We start from the raw sequence: 23953 nt of genomic DNA on the forward strand, positions 1-23953 counted from the left end.
TGTGGTTCAGGCCTTGTTTAGGGTTAAACAACTATTCAGGAATACTGTCCAGAGATCAACCCTCAGGAACAAGAAAAGAGGGAGGGCAAACGGCGGGGCCTCATTGGGGCGGGCGGTGCGGCGAGTCTCGGGGGTGGCTACAGACACGGTGGCTACTCAAAACCCCACGACAGGCACTGCGGCTACTTCAAGCCCCACGACAACCCCTGTGGCTACTCAAACCCCGGCAACAGTCACCATAGCTTCTCCAACCCCTGCGACAGGCACTGCAGCCACTCAAACTCCGGCAACAGTCACTACAGCTGAACCAGAGGACCAACCGTCGCTGGTATCCATTGCCCCTGTACAGAAGAGGAAATTTTGGAAGCGGAGGTCAGGTCGTTTAGAAAGGGATGATGGAAGAGCAGGGCCATCACAAGGAGAGGAGGAGGAAGAGGAGGAACTCATAAACGAGACGGAAACCACCTGATCCCTATGCCTGAGTGAGCTGCGACATATGTGGAAAGATTTCAGCCGTCGTCCAGGCGAGCATATTGTTACCTGGCTGCTCCGATGCTGGGATAACGGGGCCAGTAGCCTGGAATTAGAGGGGAAAGAAGCCAAACAGCTGGGATCCCTTGCTAGGGAAGGAGGCATTGACAAAGCTATAAAGGGGCAGAACCCATTTGTATTTCTGGAGTGACAGGGGGATCCCAAGAGTTAACTGTATTGGAGGCCGAAGTGAGCCTAACCGGGCATGAGTGCCAGAAGCACCCCATTGTGACTGGCCCAGAGGCTCCGTGCATCCTTGGCATAGACTACCTCAGGAGAGGGTATTTCAAGGACCTAAAAGGGTACCAGTGGGCTTTTGGTATAGCTGCCTTGGAGACGGAGGAAATTAAACAGCTGTCCACCTTGCCCGGTCTCTCAGAGGACCCTTCTGTTGTGGGGTTGCTGAAGGTTGAAGAACAGCAGGTACCAATTCCTACCACAACGGTGCACCGGCAACAATATCGCACCAACCGTGATTCCCTGATCCCTATCCATGAGCTGATTCGTCGACTGGAGAGCCAAGGAGTGATCAGCAAGACTCGCTCACCCTTCAACAGTCCCATATGGCCAGTGCGAAAGTCTAATGGAGAGTGGAGACTAACAATAGACTACCGTGGCCTGAACGAAGTCACGCCACCACTGAGTGCTGCTGTGCCAGACATGCTAGAACTTCAATATGAACTGGAATCAAAGGCAGCCAAGTGGTATCCCACAATTGATATCGCTAATGCGCTCTTCTCAATCCCTTTGGCGGCAGAGTGCAGGCCACAGTTTGCTTTCACTTGAGGGATGTCCAGTACACCTGGAACCAACTGCCCCAGGGGTGGAAACACAGCCCTACCATTTGCCGTGGACTGATCCACACCACACTGGAACAGGGTGAGGCTCCAGAACACCCGCAGTACATTGATGACATCATCGTGTGGGGCAACACAGCAGGAGAAGTATTTGAGAAAGGGGAGAGAATAATTCAAATCCTTCTGAAGGCCGGTTTTGCCATAAAACAAAGTAAGGTCAAGGGACCTGCACAGGAGATCCAGTTTTTAGGAATAAAATGGCAAGATGGACATTGTCAGATACCAATGGACATGATCAACAAAATAACAGCCATGTCCCCACCAACTAGCAAAAAGGAAGCACAAGCTTTCTTAGGTGTTGTGGGCTTTTGGAGAATGCATATTCCAGATTACAGCCTGATTGTAAGCCCCCTCTATCAAGTGACTCGGAAGAAGAACGATTTCAAATGGGGCCCTGAGCAACAAGAAGCCTTTGAACAAATTAAACGGGAGATAGTTCAGGCAGTAGCCCTTGGGCCAGTCCGGGCAAGACAAGATGTAAAGAATGTGCTCTACACCGCAGCCGGGGAGAATGGCCCTACCTGGAGCCTCTGGCAGAAAGCACCAGGGGAAACTCGAGGTCGACCCTTAGGGTTCTGGAGTCGGGGATACAGAGGATCCGAGGCCCGCTACACTCCAACTGAGAAGGGGATATTGGCAGCATATGAAGGGATTCGAGCTGCTTCAGAAGTGGTTGGTACTGAAGCACAGCTCCTCCTGGCACCCCGACTGCCGGTGCTGGGCTGGATGTTCAAAGGGAGGGTCCCCTCTACACATCATGCAACCGATGCTACGTGGAGTAAGTGGGTCGCACTGATCACACAACGGGCCTGAACAGGAAACCCCAGTCGCCCAGGAATCTTGGAAGTGATCACGAACTGGCCAGAAGGCAAAGATTTTGGAATATCCCCAGAGGAGGAGGTGACACGTGCTGAAGAGGCCCCACTGTATAATAAACTACCAGAAAACGAGAAGCTATATGCCCTGTTCACTGATGGGTCCTGTCGCCTTGTGGGAAAACATCGGAGGTGGAAAGCTGCTGTATGGAGTCCTAGACACCAAGTTGCCGAAACTGCTGAAGGAGAAGGTGAATCGAGCCAGTTTGCAGAGGTAAAAGCCATCCAGCTGGCCTTGGACATTGCTGAACGAGAAAAATGGCCAGTACTTTATCTCTATACTGACTCATGGATGGTGGCAAATGCCCTGTGGGGGTGGTTGCAGCAGTGGAAGCAGAACAACTGGCAGCGCAGAGGTAAACCCATCTGGGCTGCCGCGTTGTGGCAAGATATTGCTGCCCAAGTAGAGAACCTGGCTGTAAAAGTATGTCACGTAGATGCTCACGTACCCAAGAGTCGGGCCACTGAAGAACATCAAAACAACCAGCAGGTGGACCAGGCTGCTAGGATTGAAGTGGCTCAGGTGGATCTGGACGGGCAACATAAGGGTGAATTATTTATAGCTTGGTGGGCCCATGACGCGTCAGGCCATCAAGGAAGAGATGCAACATATAGATGGGCTCGTGATCGAGAGGTGGACTTAACCATGGACGCTATTGCACAGGTTATCCATGAATGTGAAACATTCGCTGCAATCAAACAAGTCAAGCGAGTAAAGCCTCTTTGGTGTGGAGGACGATGGTTGAAATACAAATATGGGGAGGCCTGGCAGATTGATTATATCACACTCCCACAAACCCGACAAGGCAAGCACTATGTGCTCACCATGGTGGAAGCAACCACCGAATGGCTAGAAACATATCCAGTGCCCCATGCCACCGCCCGGAACACCATCCTGGGCCTTGAAAAGCAAGTCCTATGGCGACATGGCACCCCAGAAAGAACTGAGTCAGACAATGGGACTCATTTCCAAAACACCCTCATAGACACCTGGGCCTGAGCATGGCATTGAGTGGGTCTATCACATCCCCTACCATGCACCAGCCTCCGGGAAAATCAAACGATACAATGGACTGCTAAAGACAACACTGATGGCAATGGGTGGTGGGACATTCGAGCATTGGGATACACATTTAGCAAAAGCCACCTCGTTAGTCAAGACTAGGGGATCTGCCAATCGAGCTGGCCCTGCCCAATCACGACTCTTACGTACTGTAGATGGAGATAAAGTCCCTGTCGTGCACATAAGAAATATGCTGGGGAAGACAGTCTGGGTTACTCCTGCCTCTGGCAAGGGAAAACCCATCCGTGGGATTGCTTTTGCTCAAGGACCTGGGTACACTTGGTGGGTGATGCGAAAGGATGGGGAGGTCCAGTGTGTACCTCAAGGGGATTTGATTTTGGGTGAAAATAGCCAATGAACTGAATTTTATGATGTCAATTGTTATATGATATTGTATATCATTATTTCTATGGTTGCTATCAATGGTATAGCAGTGAAAATCACCCAGATTAACGAAGACTGAACTAACCCCGATGAAACCGAGCAAAGTGCAACGATGATAGAACTGGACGAGTGCAGCAGTACCGAAATGAGAACTGGCTTCAGGATGCAACAGCCAAACACCACACACCATCTCTTCGGCCCTGAAAGACTGTTATGACAGATGGAGCCCAAAGTCGTGGATTAAATGAACTCAACGGACATTTTAAAGGGATAGTCCATAGACTAAGGGAATTATATCTCTGTGTGTGCATATATATATATGTATATATAAAAAGAAAGATAGTGGTGATTAATTGAAATGTATTGAAAAATGTGAGACCTAAGCATAACGTAAATGGTATGGAATAAGCGGTGGATATTGTCCTAGTTTCGGCTGGGATAGGGTTAAATTTCTTCCTAGTGCTGTATTTTGGATTTAGTATGAGGAGAATGTTGATAACACACTGATGTTTTCAGTTGTTGCTAAGTGCCCTCCTAGTCCAAGGACAGCTCCTATGCCTACTGACTGAGCTAGGTACACAAGGTGGGAGGGAACATAATCAGGACAGCCAGCCCAGCTGGCTAATGGGGTATTCCATACCATGTGACGTCATGCTCAGTATATGAATGGTAGGCGTGATCCAGGAAGTGCCGATTGCTACTTGGTTATCGGTCAGCGCGGGTGGTGAGCAATTGCATTGTGCATCACTCATTTTGTATATTCTATCATTATTTATTATTATTATTATTTTCCCTTTTCTGTTCTATTAAACTGTCTTTATCTCAACCCACAAGTTTTTCTCACTCTTACCCTTCCGATTCTCTCCCCATCCCACTGGGGGGTCAGGAGAAGTGAGCGAGCGGCTGTGTGGTATTTGGCTGCCTGACAGATTAAACCATGACAATATCATAGGAGATGTTTGAAGAGAGCAGTCAATTAATTTGAAAAATTATACTTAATTATTGAATTTTTTTTAACAAATCTGAAACTTAATTATTTCTTCCTAGAAATTCTTCTCCTTTTTGTTTTGTGGGGATGGAAAGGCAAAAATACTCCACATACATTGATTGTTTGCAGGGGAAGGAGAAAAATTAAAAAGGAAAATCTACATTTTCCAAGTCCAAATTTTTAATTTAGATTTTTCTCCCTTGGAAAAGGGACTTTATTTTCTATTTTAAACTCAGATATGATTTTCTTAAAAATGCTTTTCACTTTCCTGCCAGAAATTTTGCTATGGCATTTTAGATATAATGATCAATATGGAATTAAATATTTACCTGCTATGAGACTGAAAATTACATGTTTATATTCTTTATGCTTATGTAGTATATACATTGTGCTCATGTAATAGATGATACATTAATTTACAACCCTTTACTTTTCTGGTTTTGTAAAGATTGTTATAGGGTCTCATTTATGGTTTGATGGGATAAATATTGTCTCCAGTTTCACAGCTTTTTTCCCAGATGTGTCTCTCTCAGAATTTTATGTCCGCAATTGAAAAATCTTTTCTGTTATACCCTGGTTTTATTCTCCTCCACTTTGTGTTTTATTTGGTTAACTCTCTTTTTTCCATTTTTCTTCCTGTGTTCTAAATCCCTTCCCCTTCCATGCAACTATAATGTTTTGCAGCTCCTCTACCCGCCCCCACCAAGGGCATTTCAGAATGGATATGGGAAATTGAGAGCTTAATTTCTCACTGCAGTGGTCAAAAATAAAATCTTTTTACATACTTCTTTCTCCAGATTCAGGCTCTGCCTTGAAGCACCACATGCTCCAGACCTCTCTGTAGAAAGGTAGCAATACCCAATGTTAGAGGAGAGACACCTTCTTCTAGCATCCTCTCGACTTCCCTTTCTTGTTCTCTGCTGCATACTCTGCCTATATTTTCTCCTTTAAAGTGAACAGAGGCCTGTGAGAAAAGTAGGTTGCTTTTGAGTCAGAGTGCAAGTTTTCTGGAAGAAAAGGAATTAAATAAAGTCCATGGATTTTTTTTTTCTTTTCTTTTTGAGCTATTGCAGTCTGTTTTCCAGCTAATTTAGTTGATGAATTGATAGGATTTATTCTATTTGTTGCTGTTACTCAATGATGACTTTATACTCTAAGACAGTGAGTTTTTCATATTAAAAGCATAGATTCTGAAATATATGCAGATACCTTTTGCTCCTTCACATGCCTTGCTACTACAACTTTATCTCTGTACCACAACAGAAATAACTTGTGGTGATAATGTCACAAGCATTTTGCTCATGGATGAATTCCAAAACTCCACAGAATATTTAGTATAAGTTGAAGCTGTTCTGGAAGTTCCTGGCACCTACAACAGTGATAAGCAAAATATGGCATCTCTCGTTTCCATATTGTGCTATTTTCACACATTAAAGCAAAGTTACAAAAGATAGTTGAGCTCATCTAAAAGCTTGTCATAGAAGCAAATCCGGCTCCCATATTCCTCTGACTTTGTCTGTGTGATCCTTCCCTTCACTTCCATTGGCTCTGGCAGTCATCAGGCATATATCCCTTTTTGGATATTCTTCCCTTTGTTAACTGAATTGACTTGGGTTTATTTTTAATGGATTAGTTTTTCATCAGGATAGTTAAATGAACCAATTCACAGAGGAGTTTGCAAATCACTAGAACCAGTGTGAAGTCAGTGTCAGAACTGTGGGAAAATTGGAAGGAGCAGGGTCCCCTCCTTTGGTGTTTAGAAAGCTCCAGGATCTGCTAAAATGTACTGTACATCTTTACCCAGCTTTAAGAAGATGAGGAGAATAAACTGTGTTGCCATAATGTTCTAGCTGCTAGAGGCTAAAAATATGTTTCATCTTTTTTTAATTCTTATTATTTTAAGGACCTAAAATGTTTTTGAGTGCTCTAAAAGTAATTGTTTTGATATGTTTTGTTCTGATCAGTTTTCTATCCAAGAAGCAGGCAAATCCTCACCCTAGAGATTTTTAAAGACTATTTGTACGGTAGTGAGATATCTGGTTCTTCTTACTTACCGTTTGAAGTTCTTCTTGCTATTTTTTATGTATTAAAATAAATTGACTGTTATAGGAAAGATAATTATTTATAAAGTTTGTTTCATTTCTGATGCTACAAAAAAGTGAAGAGTTGTATAATAAAAGTTTCACACCGATAATGGATGGGAGCAGTTTTTAGAAACATGCTTTGCAAAGAATATAATGATCATGCCAGAACCTGATGAGCAATTGATTGTTTAGTTCAAAGCAGCTGTTCAATTAAAAATGTTCAGCCTTGACCTATGATCATTATTTTAAAATAATGGATCGCATGAGCAGTTTTGCATTTTGACAGGGAAAAATTATCATTTGACAAAAATAAATTAGTTCATAAATCATATGTTGATTTGTTAATGAATTGTTGAATAAAGTGTAAGATATTATTAACATTTTCAGTGAGAGTAAAACTTGAACGCAGTCAGCCACATCTGCTCAATCTTGTTTGCTTTGTTTTATAGGCTAGTAAGACAAATTCTATTTACTTATTTTAAACTGATTGAATAGACATATAAAGAGTGTAGGAGTTGCCTCTATTCATATTTGAATTGGAATTCTTTTAAAGAAGCTTTTACATTCCTTATTTTCTTCCTAATTCAATGGGTAAGTAACTGCTTCCATGGAACGAAAATTGGAAGACCAAACATCAGCTGAATTTTACCAGGACACTCCAGATCACTCTCAGCTGCAATTCAACACCTTTAATAACTTCTTAACATGCTGATGTGCATGCATACAGGCATACCCAAAAACTTAAACACTAATTAGATTGAGACTTAATTGTCTGTTACTCAGTAGGGAAATGTATTCCCTTTCCAATACACTTTTGAGATTTCAAAAATGTTTGTTCTGAACAGGGGTGTAGGAACGAACATTAGACATTGTGGTGGATTGACCTTGGTTGGCTGCCAGATGCCCACCCAGCCCCTCAACAACAGGACAGCAAAAGAAAATAAAATGAAAAAACTCCTGGGTGAAGATAAAGACGGGGAGATCACTTACCAATTATTGTCACAGGCAAACCAGACTCAACTTGGGGAAAATTAATTTAATTAATTGCCAATTAAAAAGAGAGTTGGATGGTGAGAAACAAAGACAAAAACTAAAACACCTTCCCCCCATCCCCACCCTTTGCTTCCAGGCTCAACTCCACTCCATTATTATCTCCTTTATCTTCTCCCTCCCTGAGCAGCACAGGGGAGATGCAGAATGTGGGTTTGTGGTTGGTCCATGACAGTTCCTCTCTGCTGCTCCTTTCTCCTCACACTTTTCCCTGCTCCAGCCTGGGTCCTCCATGGACTGCTCCAATGTGGGTCGTCTCCATGGGCTACAATTACTTCAGGGAATATCCATCTGCTCTTGTGTGGGATCCTCCACAGTCTACAGTGTGGATATGTGCTCTAGCATGGTCCTCCATGTGTTGCAGAGGAATCTCTGTTACATTGCCTGCAGCCCCTCCTCCTCCTCCTTCTCTGACCTTGGTGTTCACAGGTCTGTTTTTCACACTTTTTTTTCCTCAGTCCTCACTGCTTGTGCAGCATTTTGCCCCTTCTTAAATATGTTTTCACGGAGGTGCCACCAGCTTTGCTGATGGGCTCAGCTATGTCCTGCAGTGGGTCTGTTGTGGAGCTGGAATGAGCTGTGTCCAGCATGGGGGAGCCCCTGGCCTCTCCTCACAGAGCCTCCCCCACTACCAAGACCTTGACACCTGCATCCAATGCACACATGAAATAATACACACATTACAGAGCCTCAGTTTAACTCACTGCCTAGAAATTGATTGATTTCTTGAATCGTGAGATTTTCATACCCCTCCTAAAACTCTAGCAATTTTTTCAGTGATATACTGCTAAACTCTGAATTTACTTTAGTTGCATGTCCAATCCCTTTCTGAATCCTTCTAAACACTTGCATTAATAAAAGAACTAGTTCAACAAAGTAATTGAACTTCATCTTACCAGTTTTAATTTGCCACTTTTAGATTTCATAGAATTCTTTCTATTATTATGAAAGAATTAATAGCTTTTCTTTAAATTAAAATAGTTATTTTTCTAATAAATTATAGCAGAACACTAGCAAAAAGAGCATGATGCTTGATTACTTGAGTACTAGAGGAAAATATATACTGGGTCAATGGAAAAAATCTGAAGTAGGAAGGATTAAAAAGGAATCTATTACAATTTTAATTGTTCTGGACTATTTTACTTTCTAATATAATGCTGGAAAAATAGTTAGAACATATCTGCAAAATGACAGAAATGCAAAGTGTAAGTCATTATTTCTCCCTCCAAAATTCATTAATAAGTGTGAGTAGTGACTTGATTGCCATCATGAGAGATTGTGCGATCTAATTAATCAGAATTCTTTTGGAGCATATTTGATCCTCTCTTGGATTAGTGCTATTGCTCCTTGATTTTTTAGCCTTTGGCGTTCTTGGAACTTGCTGTTCAGACATGGTCTGTTCTGCTCAAAGGTCAGAAAGGCATGGATGTACAGTTGGGTACATAAAATATGGATGTGAGAAAAGGCCACGGCATTGGAGAGTTAAAGGGAAACTAGTTTTGCTCTGGCAATTAATAGAGCAGTCAGAAATATATAATCAGGGAAATATTGTTGATGTGATCCGTCAAATTAGATAGACTCTCAGATCTTCAGAGATTTAATTTCATATATACAATGTAAATAGTACTTTTTTACTCTCAAAAATGATCTAGTGTACTCATTTTAAAATATTCCCTTTTTTTTTTTTTTAGTGTGAAACTTCATTTTTATCATTCTTCTATCTAAACAAGAAAAAAAAAAAATCTGAAAACTCACCCCAAATGTATATTGGAAACTAAGGAAAGTCGGGTGTCTGTGCGAATATAGAAATACTCTTGTAAGATCTGTACAAGAAATAAATAGTAATATGTACTAACAAATGTTTATAGCTGTTTTACATGGGAATCAGTTTATTTTTACTGGAGTAATGGTAAAGAATAAAATTAATTCATTTGTTCTAGGAGTTCTACAGTGAAATTTATCTTTCACCATCAGACAGTTTTGTAGGTTGACATGTTAGACATTGTGTTTCTCAACTTTGGCAACCTCTATATTTCCTTAGTATTGTCCTCTGAGCTTTGTTTTGTTCCCCCTCCCCTCAACTAGAGAAGGCTTCAGGGAGACCTTATTGCGGCCTTTCAATACTTAAAGGGGGCTTATAGGAAAGATGGGGGCAGGCTTTTTAATAGGGCCTGTAGTGATAGGACAAGGGGTAATAGTTTTAAGCTGAAAGAAGGTAGATTTAGACCAGATATAGGGAAGAAATTTTTTAGAATTAGGGTGGTGAAACACTGGAACAGGTTGCCCAGAGAGGTGGTAGGTGCCTCACCCCTGGAAACATTCAAGGTCAGGTTGAACAGGGCTCTGAGCTGAAGATGTGCCTGCCCATGGCAGGGGGGTTGGACTAGATGATCTTTAAAGGTCCCTTCCAACCCAAACTATGCTATGTTTCTGTGATTTCACTTAAATTAAGGACTGTGAGAAAAAACTGTCTCTCTACAGAGATGAGAGCTTTTAAAACAAGTCTGAATCCTGGTCTCTTGTTCTTTGGACATGTTCTTTCACTGGGAGAAAAGCACTTTCCCACTTCGGTGTGTGTTGTGAGAATAAGCATGTTAGAATTGCAAGGTTCTCTCTCCTTGGTATTTGTGACCACTTAGGTATGTTACTTAGATCATGTGAAAGAGGCTATTATCACATAGAATAATTTGAATCTGACATAATATATCTCATGGACAATTAAGTGTTGGATGTGACCTCCCAGAGAGGCTTGGCCATCTCCATCCTTGTAGATTTTCAAGACTTAACTGTATAAAGCCCTGAGCAACCTGGTCTGACCTCAGACCTGACCTTGCTTTGAGCAAGAGGCTGGAATAGAGAGCTCCTGAGGTCCCTTCCAACCTGAATTATCCTGTTACCTTGTGCTGTGGAATGAATATTTTGGGATATCCGGGAAATCTTTTTACAGTAACTTTCCTGTGTATTTTTCATATTTTCAGTAGGACAAGTTTTCTGTTTATTTATTTGGGAAGATTAATGTAATTTTGGTAAACTGCATGGGAAAGCCAAAACAAGAGTGAAAAAAACTTCCTCCTTTCTCTTCAGCTTTCATCCTAGTTTATGTTGGACATTGAGAGAGTAAAAGATGCTAAAACAATTAGAGCTGAATCTCAAGCATTAGGCTGTGAAATTTGATATAGAAATCCAATAGCATGAGAGATACTTCAGACTGAATGACCTGTATGACTTTGTTTGTGGAATGTGGACTATTCAATTATGACTGATTGCTACTGCTACTTAACTAGTCTTCAGTGCTTTTGGAACTTTCTACTAGTAGATGCTTAGTTTGTTGTTCAGAGATCAGAGATGCTTACATGTTTGATGAATTATTATGGAAGAGACACAAGAAAAAAAGACCACAAAACAGAATGAAAGCGAAACAGATGCTAGATTTTGCATTGTCATGAAAGAGGGCAACCAGAAATATGCCAGTAGGGAAATATGTAATTTTATTGTGGCAGTCAGAATCTGGGATGCCAAACTGGGTACACCGAACATTTAAAATTCATACTTTATTAAGTAATCATATCTTCTCTTTGAAATCTCAATATTCAAAATAAGAAAATACCATGACATGTACAAGTACGGGGATAGGGTCCTCAGAAACAAATATTTGATGAGTATTAGAAGACAAAAATAAAATTGTGCCTAGAAAAAATACTAAATAAACCTTTTATTTCAGTCAACCAGATGCTGATCATAACAAATGCAGTAGCAAATTGGGTGAGAAGAGCATGTTTTTATCTTAGAAAATGCAAATAAACAATCCCTTCTGCTGAGGGTATGTATGTTTTTTGTTTTTTTTTTTTCAATGATCATAGCTAGTGGGAAAATGTAAAACAAGAATTTGGGAGGCAAGAGACGTGATTTCACTAAATTTGAAATTGAATCAGTGTAACATCAGGCTAATCAGATGTTAAATCTAATCATCTGCTACTAAGAAAATGAATAGAAGTGTATATGAATATACAAACACACAGACAGGACTCCACCAGTTAATAATTCATCAGCATGTACTCCAACAAGACCAAGCCCCAGCAGTACCTTACTAAGTTTAAGTTGTATTTATTTGGTAAGTATTAATGGTAGTGTCTGCATAAATAATATATAATAAGTTACTGGACATAGCAGCAAATAACACAATTGGTAGGAGGATTGTATTTAGTTTAATGGGAGAAATCCACTGGTTATGCAGCTTCATTAGTTTATGTACTGTGGATTTTAAGAATAATATTCACTGATGATTATCAAGTTGCATATGTATCACCAAGACCAAAATTTCACAGTGGAAGAAAAAGAAAAGTTACATTAATATTATAAAAACAAAAGCTATAATTAGAAATATTTTATCTGTGCTTTGAATATATCAGATATTTCAATTTCCTGAAAACAGGTAAATATGGAATAACATTTCTACTGTCTTCAGAAAGTTTGGTTTTATCTGTGGGGAAGATTCTCAGTGAAGGTATAAAAAAGTTCATTTTACCTACTTTTATTTTATACTTGGCACTTTGCTTATTATGCCTATTCTTTTTCAGAATCCATCTTCTCTATATGACATTAAGAGTAAACAGTTCTTTGGAGATCAAACTAACAGTGAGAATGGATGGACTTTGACACTCTTTCTAATGTTACAGTCAAAGTTATAATAAATTGACATGTTGACATGTTTTATGTTTCTGATTATTTTATATAAATTAGGGACAAACATTTCTTATATCTTTCAGATTAACCTAGAACTCTTCTTGTTGTAAAATTCCTATGAGCTAATCAAAAGTTTATTGAGATCAAGTGAAAGACTATTATTCACTTAAAGGATCTTTTCGTGAATCTCCTTGTATACTATCCAACACACACTGAAATATTCTAGATGAAATGTATTTTCTTTGGAAATCATAGAATCATAGAATCATAGAATAGTTTGGGTTGGAAGGGACCTTTAAAGGTCATCTAGTCCAACCCCCCTGCCATGGGCAGGGACATCTTCTTCAACTAGATCAGGTTGCTCAGAGCCCCATCCAACCTGACCTTGAATGCTTCCAGGGATGGGGCATCTACCACCTCTCTGGGCAACCTGTGCCAGTGTTTCACCACCCTCATTGGAAAAAATTGCTTCCTTATATCTGGTCTAAATCTACCCTCTTTTAGTTTAAAATCATTCCCCCTTGTCCTGTTGCAACAGGCCCTGATAAAAAGTTTGTCGCCATCTATCTTATAATCCTCCTTTAAGTATTGAAAGGCCGCAATAAGGTCTCCATGAAGCCTTCTCTTCTCCAGGCTGAACAACCCCAACTCTCTCAGCCTTTCTTCATAGGAGAGGCGTTCCATTCCCCTGATCATTTACATGGCCCTCCTCTGGACCCACTCCACCAGGTCCATGTCTTGTGCTGAGGGCTCCAAAGCTGGCTGCAGTACTCCAGGTGGCGTCTCACCAGAGCAGAGTAGAGGGGCAGAATCACCTCCCTCAACCTGCTGGCCACGCTTCTTTTGATGCAGCCCAGTAATAGTAACATTAAATCAGTAACAGACTGTAGAAAAGCTAGAATTTTGTGAACCTGAAAAAAAAAAAGCCTTTAAAATACATTTTTTAAAAATTACATATTTAAAAGCGTAATCAATGCTTTGTCAAACAGCAATTATCTAAGAAAAACAGGCAATGAGGAAATTCTGTCATCTTATTTATCACATTACAATCTCAAGTAAACAATTTCTCTAGGAGCACTTTTGTATGACTAATCAAGGCTGCTTTCCATCATTTTAACTTTGCAACTATGAAAAGATTGCTCTAATTTGATCCTGCAGTTGGAAGCTTGTCTTTCCTTAAGGGTTTGTGAGTTTAAAGTCCAGTATGCAGCTAAAAGTCCACTTGATATATGATTAAAGGTTTATCCCAAGTCTCTCAGCTAGAAACAGACATCTTTTCGCCACTTCATTTGCACATCGGGAAATTTTCTGCACTTGCATCCTGAGTACCTGGAGACATCTGAGGACTCAAATAAAATCTGTCTTATTTTGCCAAGAAGTCTTAACAAATAAAAACATAACAGTGAATATAACAGTTGTTATTACTAATCCACTTACAATATTACTAACACTCATAGTCCAAGTAACTAATTATTACAGAAAAATCTTATTGATAATACAGTTAAAATTGTACAGAAACTTCCTAGTATCTACCTCTTTTCTCTGGTGGTGTTCTCACCCTTCTGATGTCCCTCTGGATCCTCAACAGCTTTGTTTTTCCTCAGGAGGATGAAGATGGCACCAGGGGGTAGTTATGGTAAACAACCAGCAGGATTAATTCTTTGCCAAAGAGTATGATGGTGATGATGGAGATTTTCTTCTCCTTAGTCTTGGGTCTACTTGGGGTTATTTACACACATATCTTTAACCATATCTCATATGTCCTTTTCTTTGGCTCCCAGTTACCAATGTTTCTGTTCTCTATTCATTCTTATACAGTGAGGTGATTACAAAAACATTGCCAGATTGACATGTTACTGAAACTACTTTACAAAGTATCATAACTTTGCATGCAAATAATACCTAAATTCTAAATACACATTATGTCTCCACATGATGTATCATCTTTAATTTCACCATATTTAGCACTGGAGTTTCAGAATTTCTATAAAACAGAAGTTTTTCAGGAAGAATATCTGATCTTTCTAACATAGAAGAGCTGAAAATAAAAATGCATCTCAATCTTTCCCTGCACTCCCAGAATTATCTGTAGTCTTTTGGTATCCACCAGCTAATTTCATACTTCACATTCACAACTTCAAAGTCCACCAAAAAGGTGTACACATAATGTGTCCATTTTCTGTCGGCATAAGGTACCTGACAAGCTTGTTTAGACACTGGCAAGAACAAAACAAACATATGCATTAATATGCAGTGTATTAATTTACAAATTTGTATCAGTATTGTATGTTGGATAGCACTCTGTAGCTGAACCGCAGCATCTCAAGCAAATATTCCAGCAGAACATTACAATTCAAAATTTCATTTTTTTAAGAGTTGAGACAGAAAGAAGTGTATTTCCTTCTCAGACTTCCGTAGACTTTGTCTTTTAGTTCCCATGGTTTCTCGCCACAGGAGCCAGTATCAATTGCTTATGGGATCTCTTTATTTATTTCAGGGAACACTAAATGAGCCAATTCCAAAGCCAAAAAGGGAAAGAGAATAAGGACTGGGTGAACGAAAATCCCACCAAAAGAAAAAAAAAAAAAAAGAAAAAAAGCCCACCTGTCCTAGTATAAATTTCTTCTGCCAAAATGGTAGATTATAAAAGGATGATTGAAGTGCCTAACATAACATGTAGACACATCTAGAATCCCTCAGAGATCCTGTCTGGCCTCCAGTTCTCCAGAAGAGGATGGGTATCATGTTGGTCCGATGTCATATCTACCAGCTCCGTGCTGATGTCTCAAATACCTCACAGTGTCTAAAATAGCAGTGCAGAGACACCTGAATCATTCCATTAGTTATTTTAAATTTGAAAAAAGTTGATGCAAATGGAATGAAATATGCAAATGGATGTAAGACAGAAAATTGCTGTAGATAAAAAAAACCTCAGCTACTACAGGAAATTTGAATTTTAAATGTGTTTAATATGCAGATGATACCAGCTTAAGAAGATGACTGCTTCTTTTGCATAAGTGTTCCACCTATATGTTTTGCTTTTACCAGGGTACTCCCTTTAAGGTAGCCATTTAGTTGTGACTGGTCTGAATAAGTGACAATCAAACCTATGCACATACATTATCTTACAGGCATGTTGCTGCTTACCTGACATCTCTCTCCTGCAGTTATTATGTACTTGCTATGTTTCATTTTAAATGGCAAAGAAAACTCTTCCAGCTAACATTTATGATTTTTTGTAGTTTTACATACAAATGAGGTCAATAGTACCCAATGAATAATACTCAAGTATTAAATTACTTCAATTGTCTGAGCAAATTACATTACATTCCCTGTTGAAAAATTACAGTATTTTACCAAGTGATATTTGCATGTTGTTGTATTTTTACTTATTAAAAATTTTAATTAATTTTGCATCCACTAAATCACAAATAAAACCTCTGCATTTTTTCATATAAATTTGTGTGGCAACCAAATTAAAGAAACAAACTGAACCTTTCTGATTAAATGCAGCATAATGATGGTGATAAAAGGCACACCCCTGAAAGCTAAATGGTATCAAACGGCTCTAATAATGATCTGCTATAATGCTTTCCACACTAGTTACATATATGTTCATTTTAAAAATCTCGTACCCACCAAAGCTGTGCATATGCACCACTCATAAAATAAATAATTTGGGATAAATGTGTATTTCTTCTCTGCTGGATATGTATTTATACCCACAATTCCCTCAAATCATTGAGTAGCTAAATAGGTACCAGCTAGACCTGCTGTGTACTGCAAATTAAAGTTTTATTCAAATTATTGCCTTGGTTTTATGTTAGGTCATTTTACTTTCAAGTGGTGACACTTACCAATGAATTAATGTATTTATTGGTTTATGAATAAGCTAGTAGGAAAATTGCAGCGATATTGACTTGTCAAAATGTTATGCATATGCCTATTTTGGAGAGGTAAACATTTTATTAATTTGTTAGAAAAAAAATATATCCTTATAATCAAATAAAGAATGCATTTCCTAAATCCTAAATACTCTGTAAGTAATTCTCCATCTTTGCATATTAATATAAATTCTTTAATCTAATCTTTTTTTAATGACATTATTCATGAAGATGCCAATGACAAAACAAAGAATAGGTTTCTGGATACACACACTGATGACTTGTTGCATATATATAGATCTGTATACACACCATTTTAAGTGTCATTGCTACTTTTGTTCATGTTTTTCAATTTTCTGGTCATTATGCTGTGAGTAATATTATCTTATCATTTGGCTTTCATACCTGTCATGATTATAACAAATAGCATATATTGGCTATTGCAATGTCTTTAACAATGGTTTCAGTAAGGGCATAGGGTAATGAATGAATATTCCCTGGAGAAAAAGAGACAGGCTATTATGTTTGGGGTTTTTTTTTTCCCAAAATTGCTTAAGAAAAAACAACAATATAATACCCATTAATTTAGAGTATCTGTTAAGAACACCAAGCAGATAGTCATCAGAGAACAATATAAAACTTTTTATGATCCCCACAGCAAAGGAATCTCATGGTAAATTACTGGTACACTATATAGAAGTCATCTAAAGGTATCTTAACATTAACAATAAATAAAACATTTCAATAAATGTTAATTTTGCAATAATATTAATTTTTCAGGAAATAATCTCCTGACCTTTTGAATTCTGGGCTTCTCATCACTTTCTGTCCTTCCTTCTGGTGAGACTAAAAATACTGTTAATGGCAGGACATAACTTATCAGTTCATTTCAGAACAAGACTGAGACTGAATTTCAGTACAAACAGCAGAAAATGTATTAGAGCAACATTAAATACCATTGGTGTTTACAGTACTTATATCAAGCAAAATATATACCTTTTCTTCCAGTAAAAAATACCAGTGTTTACATCTTTTTTTTACGTGTCCACAGGATCAACCTATGAATTGTGTATTCTGGAATCCTATAAAGATGTATTGCAAATCAAATGTCTCTGTGAAACTTATTTAATACATAGCTGTTTTACAGTGGTGTTTAACAAAGTAGTGAAGAGTTTTGGAGGTTGTGCATGTGTACACTAAATATTATATTTCATATATAACGGTAAATCAAAACATGGTTATGAATGTATGTATGAAAAAAAAAAAGAAATTGTGAATTTATTCTAAGAATGGAAAGGAAAAAGGTAAATATTGAGCCACCCGGACTCAGGTCCAACAGGTCCCTTCTGACCTAAATTTTTCTATAATTCTAAATTCAAAGTAATAAGTAAAAATAGGGCTCGGCTACAAAGATATGAAAACAATGTTAATAATTACTAAAATAAATAATCCTAATCTGCTACACAATTTGCCACACATGGCTAACTGGGCTCCAAAGGTATGTCTAGATTTCACTGGTGAGTATACACAGCTAAATTATTCAACTTGTTCTTTACTTATTTTTGACAGGTAAATACTATAGGTTTTGTTGGTGTGCTGGTTTTGGCTGGGATAGGGTTAATTTTGTTCATAGTAGCTAGTATGGGGCTATGTTTCGGATTTGTGCTGAAAACAGTGTTGATAATATAGAGTTGTTTTCATTATGGCTGAGAAGTGCTTACACAGAGTCAAGGCCTTCTCAGCTTCTCATGCTCTATTGACTGAGAAGGCTGGAGATACACAAGAGGCTGGGAGGGGGCACAGCCAGGACAACTGATCCAAACTGGCCAATGAGATATTCCATACCATATGACGTCATGCTCAGTATATAAACTAGGGAAAAGCTGCCGGGGGGCCACTGCTCAGGGACTGGCTGGGCATTGGTCTGTGGGTGGTGAGCAATTGTTTTTTTTTTTTTTTCATTTGCATTGCTTGTCTTTCTCGGGTTTTATTTCTCTCTCTTTTTGTTGTCTTTCTTTTCATTACTTCTTCTTCTTCTTCTTCTTCTTCTTCTTCTTCTTCTTCTATTTTACTTCTATTATTAAATTAAACTGTTCTTATCTCAACCCATAAGTGTTCTCATTTTTACTCTTCCGATTCTCTCCCCCATCCCACTGTGGGGGAGTGAGCGAGTGGCTGTGTGGTGTTTAGCTGCCTGCTGGGTTAAACTACAACAGCTGGTCTGGTATGAACCCTGATGAGGTTATTCTCCTAAAATAGAGAAAGTAAGTGTTACCATATGTACATCAAATGAAAAGACTGTAGAGGTAGAGCTGAGTATCAGTAGAGCATATCTGCAGTCCTATGAATACACTAAAACTGTCCTTTCATCTGTGTCTCAAACAGTGCTTTTAATAAAACAAAACAAAACCCACCAACCAAACAAAAAAACCCTCTAGCAACCCTGTAATTCCTTGCAAGAGGGCTTTCTTTATGGATGTATGATTTGCAGTGATGTTCTTTGGATTTCCTTTTTGAGTTGAAAGCAGAAATATATTCTCTGAGGCTAACACACATAGTTTAAATAATCTTAAATTCTCTCATTAAAGTGAATATGGTCCCCTTTCTTCCATCATATTAGTGCAGAAAATTAATCCACTACTAATCCACTTTTAACAGAAGTCTGTGTAAAATATATAATGCAATAGATGTTTGAACATAACCCTAAATAGTATAAATTGCTTGGTGGTTTGTGGATTTTTTTTTTTTCATCTACTGATAATCTGGACCATTTTTAAAGTCCCGTTTCTATATCTTACTATCATCTCTACTAAGTACAGTTTTCTCAAACCGATGTACCTTACTTGGTTCAGTGTCCAGGAAAGTTGCTAAAATTTTATATTGATTCCTTAAACTATTGTATAAAAATCATTTTCGCAAGTAATATAAACTATATACTTTTAAGTCAGTTGCCCTTTCCATGATGAAATATTTTTTGGAACAGGAACCTGTCACACACAGTTTTATTTTTCAGACAATTAACCATGAGTTGTGTTTTTTTGTTTCTTAGGTTAACAGGATTTCATCTTCCTCCACCTGTGACAAGTACAAAATCTGTATTTTCACTGCGCTTGACAAGTGACTTTGCAGTTAGTGCTCATGGGTTTAAAGTTTACTATGAAGGTAAGACATTCTTAACAAAAGATTCTGAATTGTTTTCACTGATCTCTATACATAATAAAACTAAATGTCCCACAAAAATGTATACAAATACACATTTATAACCTTATCCAAGTTACAATGTTTGCTTTTCATGCAGTCATTCAGACGCACAGACTCACATCTGAAACCAAAATAATTAAATCACTACCATCTATAGTCCCATCCAGACATAAATGTTTTATGACTTTTACCTTAATAATGCCAAATTCTTTAAATTCTTTAAATTCTGAAAATCATAATCTTTCTGGTCCTTCTAAGGTATGCTTATTCAAATTACTGCCAACTCTTGAATTTCATTAGATATTTGAATTTATATCTGCAAGTTTTATGGATGGATTCCTTCTCATAGTTTTGCATAGGAGAAATGCTGACTCAGTTCTCTGAACTGACATAAAGCTACTTCCCTATTGCAGTTTTCACAGTTGTCTACAGTTTTCACACAGACACTGAAGTAAATGAGCTGGCACATGTATTCCTGAAGTCCAGAAGTTCATAGTATTGTATGTATGTTCCAGGAAGTTTGAACTTTAGTTCAAAACTAAACTTTAGTCATGTTTGAAGAGTTGGGATATATCATCCATCCATTTTTTTAATCAATTTCTTGGCTCTGGGACTGTGAACTCTAATATGTATTTATAGAATATAAATAGAAACTGTTGTTTTTCTCCTTTTCTGTTATTGTTTGTTTGTTTTCTTCGGTTTTTGTGTTTGTTTTTTTTTTCTTTTTTATATTGATGTAAAGACACTTGATCTTTCTGCTTCCGCTAAGTGTCTCTGTCAGCAAGCCAGGAGCTATAGTAAACTGCCTGGAGAAGCTCTGAGACAGTTGTTGTACCTGCTCAGTCCCACCTGCAACAGAAGCTAACCTCTGAGAAAGTAACTAGATGTGTAACACTTTGAGAGCTAGGAAAATACCTGAAAACTGGTAATGTAGTGAAGGGCTGCCATAGAAATACAGTCCAGAATCACTCTGTAGTAAAATGTATTCAGCCATTGACATAGTTTAACCTTCAGGTATGATGCATTAGAACAGTACTTCATATAGAAATTCCCTCCTATAGGTACATATGTAAAAATATGAAATTAAAACGTAAAAGAATTTTAAGGCCTTTCTTGTCCCTTGAGTTATTATAGAAAATAAATGAGACAATTACACACACTCTTTTTTCTGGCTTGCACACAAGCAAGAAGTAATTTACAAAATAGAAATTCAAGCTATGTGTAACTGGTTTTGGCTTGATTATAGCTACCCTGTAGTCTGTTAATTCAAGCTAAGTGTAACAATTGGTTTTGGCTACATTACAGCTACTCTGTAGTCTGTTAATTTTTCAAGTGTTCTTTTCAAGTAACTTTGCTCAGGAGCAGAGTTATTACAAAAAATGTTATATAGAAATGTACTAAGCAATTCCTATGGATTTTTAACTATGCTAAATATAGTATATACTTCTTTTATGCATATTAGGAAAATATGTAGCATTTTTTATCATTGATTTGGTGCCATAAATTGGGAAATTCAAATTTATTATATATGGTATCAGCTGCTGTCCTTATACATTGTTTGCCAAAAGATTTTGCACTACTAATGTTAACAGATAGTATACTATGCATTTCAGCTGTGACAGAGAACGATTAAACCTAAAATGGAAGATCACCAATGGAGTTCAGTTTGCATACATGACTGACTCCTCATAGTTCCTTTCTAGGCTAAAATAACATGCTGATTAATAGAACTCAAGCTCCTAAATCACTGACAATTGTGGGGAAATTTTACTTTCAACCACAGAAATCAGCATTTTAGAACAAAACATAAACTTGTTACCTTGAATTTGATACTAATCTTTTTTGAATCTGAGGCTTTATTTTGTGAAATCAGGAATCTTGAAAGAAGTTAGGCTAGATCCCAGAATTTTAGTTCACTGGAGTCTCCTTTCCCACAGCCATATCTACATATCTACCAAGGCAGCTTCATTCAGTGAGAGTTTTTCTTTCAAATCCTGTTTTTCTGACTTCCTGTGAAGCTACCTGTCTTTATACCCAGCTAGCAAAGAAATGAAAACTCATTATATTACATTCATTTCATGCATCGTTCCTTGATGTGAGAGAATAGATGTATTTAAATGATAATCACATCAGGGCAATCTCCATTTCTGTTCTTGTACTCTTTGTGAATGTGTATAACCCTGCAATCAACATTTTCAGATCTGGTTCTACCTAGTATCCAATTTTCAAAAATTTTGATTGCCCAGTAGCTCCTTTTTAGCTTCCTGATGAAACATCTGCATACTTAGTACCCCTAAATATCAGACCACATACTTAAGTGCTTCATTATGGATTTGTAATTTGAAACCTAAGATAGAAATTATTAGGAACCTAGCATTGCAATAAAGCAAAATGATAGACAGAGAAAGCATGAAAGGGCAGGATGAGCAGTAGAGACATATATCTGAAGGGATTAGATCCAGGTGTGGTTTGAAAAAGAAGAAACATACCTTTCATAATCAGTGATCATTTAAAATACTTTCCTTTAAAGTGTTTGGAAATAGAGGACATAGACACATGGTTATATGGGATGCATTACTGTTCACTATCCTTAAAAAACAAAAAACAAAAAACAAAACCCCCCAAAAAACTCCAAATAAACAAAGCCCACCAACATCTCTTATTCTGACTTCCCTCCTCCTTGACATATTTGCAGTTGAGCTGAAAGTTGACAAGAAACTCCAGAGTACCTGGAAGAATCTGTGGACATTATGAATCTATTGTGGACTTTCTTGATAATAACATAGAGGAATATACTAATTTTCTGGTTTCCTGAGAATAAAAATGTGTATGAAAAGATATAAAATTATATCATCAATAGAACTACTATGCTGGGCCATCATATGTAAGCCCCTGCAATTGTATCCAGTCAAACTAAGAACACAGTAGACCACAGAAATACCCACTCTGGCCTCCTACCATCAATATCATAAGCCTCAATCTGTACTCTCCATCCCTCCATCCTTCTCCCGTCTCTCCTCCTCTCCTTCTTTCTCTCCTTCTTACCTTCTTTCTTTCCTTAATGTCAAGGGGCATATTTAGCCACTTGGTTAGGTTTGGTACCGTTGCGCACATACTTCTTTATGTTCAGTTTCTCTATTATTTGGGAAAGAACACATCCAAGCAATACACCTCTCTATATAATAGCACAATACCCCTGGAGAAAAAGGATTTCATGAAAGAAAACTGAAACACATTACTCAAAATAAAAAGACTTCACTTACAGTGAAAACAGAAAATGGTGAGATGCATTGAAAATTAAGGAGGGATTTTAAGAAAAAAACTTGAGCTACAATAATTACCAGCAGCAATTTATCATTTCATCACTGTCTAGCAACACATCTTTGCTGGCTGGAGTGAGAAGTGGGGGAGTTACAAGTCTGCTGATTCCATGCCTGTTTTTTTCTGCAGAGGTTTCTGGCATCTTTTCTCTTTGTTTTAGTAGCTTTCAGGGTCTGTGTAACATGTATGAGTATTAATGTATGGAGGAGAAATGCTATACTTAATCCCCTATTTGATGATTTAGTCCAAGTCACAGTGTAGCTGTGTCCTTTTTATTTTATTTCTGATAAGATTATTTTGGTTTCAGAATAGAAGAATTTGATGCATTTTTCCATTTCCTGTTGTCCTGAGATACATAAGCAGCTTTATTCATTGAGAGCACAGGAGGGGAAATACAGCTGCGAGAAAGCAAGCCACATAGCAACTTAGCCCATACGGCAAGGGGCTTCAGTGAACCTATTCCTGCTTTGAACAGTGCTTCCTTTTGTTCTTACTGGGTTATTTTACAGCTATTAAACAGGTAGCTGACATTGTTAAAATCATTGACTTCATTAACAAATTTACTGCTAGAATTTACAGCAATCTTTGTTCAAGATAAATATGATAGACATTTTTGTGCTATCCTATTGATCATGGGGAAGAAAAAAAGAACTTAACATATAGATTATTCTTATAGTGAAAACTCTGAATGTCATGGAGATGAATCACAATTATTTATAATAGTGTTATGAAATATAATTTTTTCTGTTTTGTACTGTTACACATCCTTTTAAGACTGAACTATAAACCTGAATTATTAGACGCTGTATAAATAATGAAATAGTCTTCATGTTTGTATTGGAGTGGTGCTATAGGAATTCAGCGATTCTGCTGAAATGCTTTTGACAGGAGTTTGAGAGCAATGTTAAAAATTTCAAGACTGATCTCATCTTTATAGATAATGGGGGGGGGGCAGGGACGGGCAGGAGAGAAGGGAGCAGATGGTGTTTATTAACAGAATAGGATTTCTATCTAGTGACTTCTAGGGATCTG

At 38.0% G+C, this 23953-nt stretch overlaps 1 protein-coding gene across 3 annotated transcripts in view; it reads left to right on the forward strand.

Moving 5' to 3' along the window:
* CSMD3 (CUB and Sushi multiple domains 3) overlaps positions 1–23953 on the forward strand; it is a 796263-nt gene that overhangs the window by 108717 nt on the left and 663593 nt on the right. For all 3 annotated transcript variants that reach the window (XM_075141259.1, XM_075141260.1, XM_075141261.1), the window contains exon 3: positions 19449–19561. In XM_075141259.1, the coding sequence (XP_074997360.1) occupies positions 19449–19561 (113 nt within the window). The remainder of the gene's footprint in view (positions 1–19448; positions 19562–23953) is intronic.

The sequence above is a fragment of the Calonectris borealis genome, chromosome 2, assembly GCF_964195595.1.
Source record: "Calonectris borealis chromosome 2, bCalBor7.hap1.2, whole genome shotgun sequence".
In the NCBI taxonomy this organism is placed as follows: Eukaryota; Metazoa; Chordata; class Aves; order Procellariiformes; family Procellariidae; genus Calonectris; species Calonectris borealis.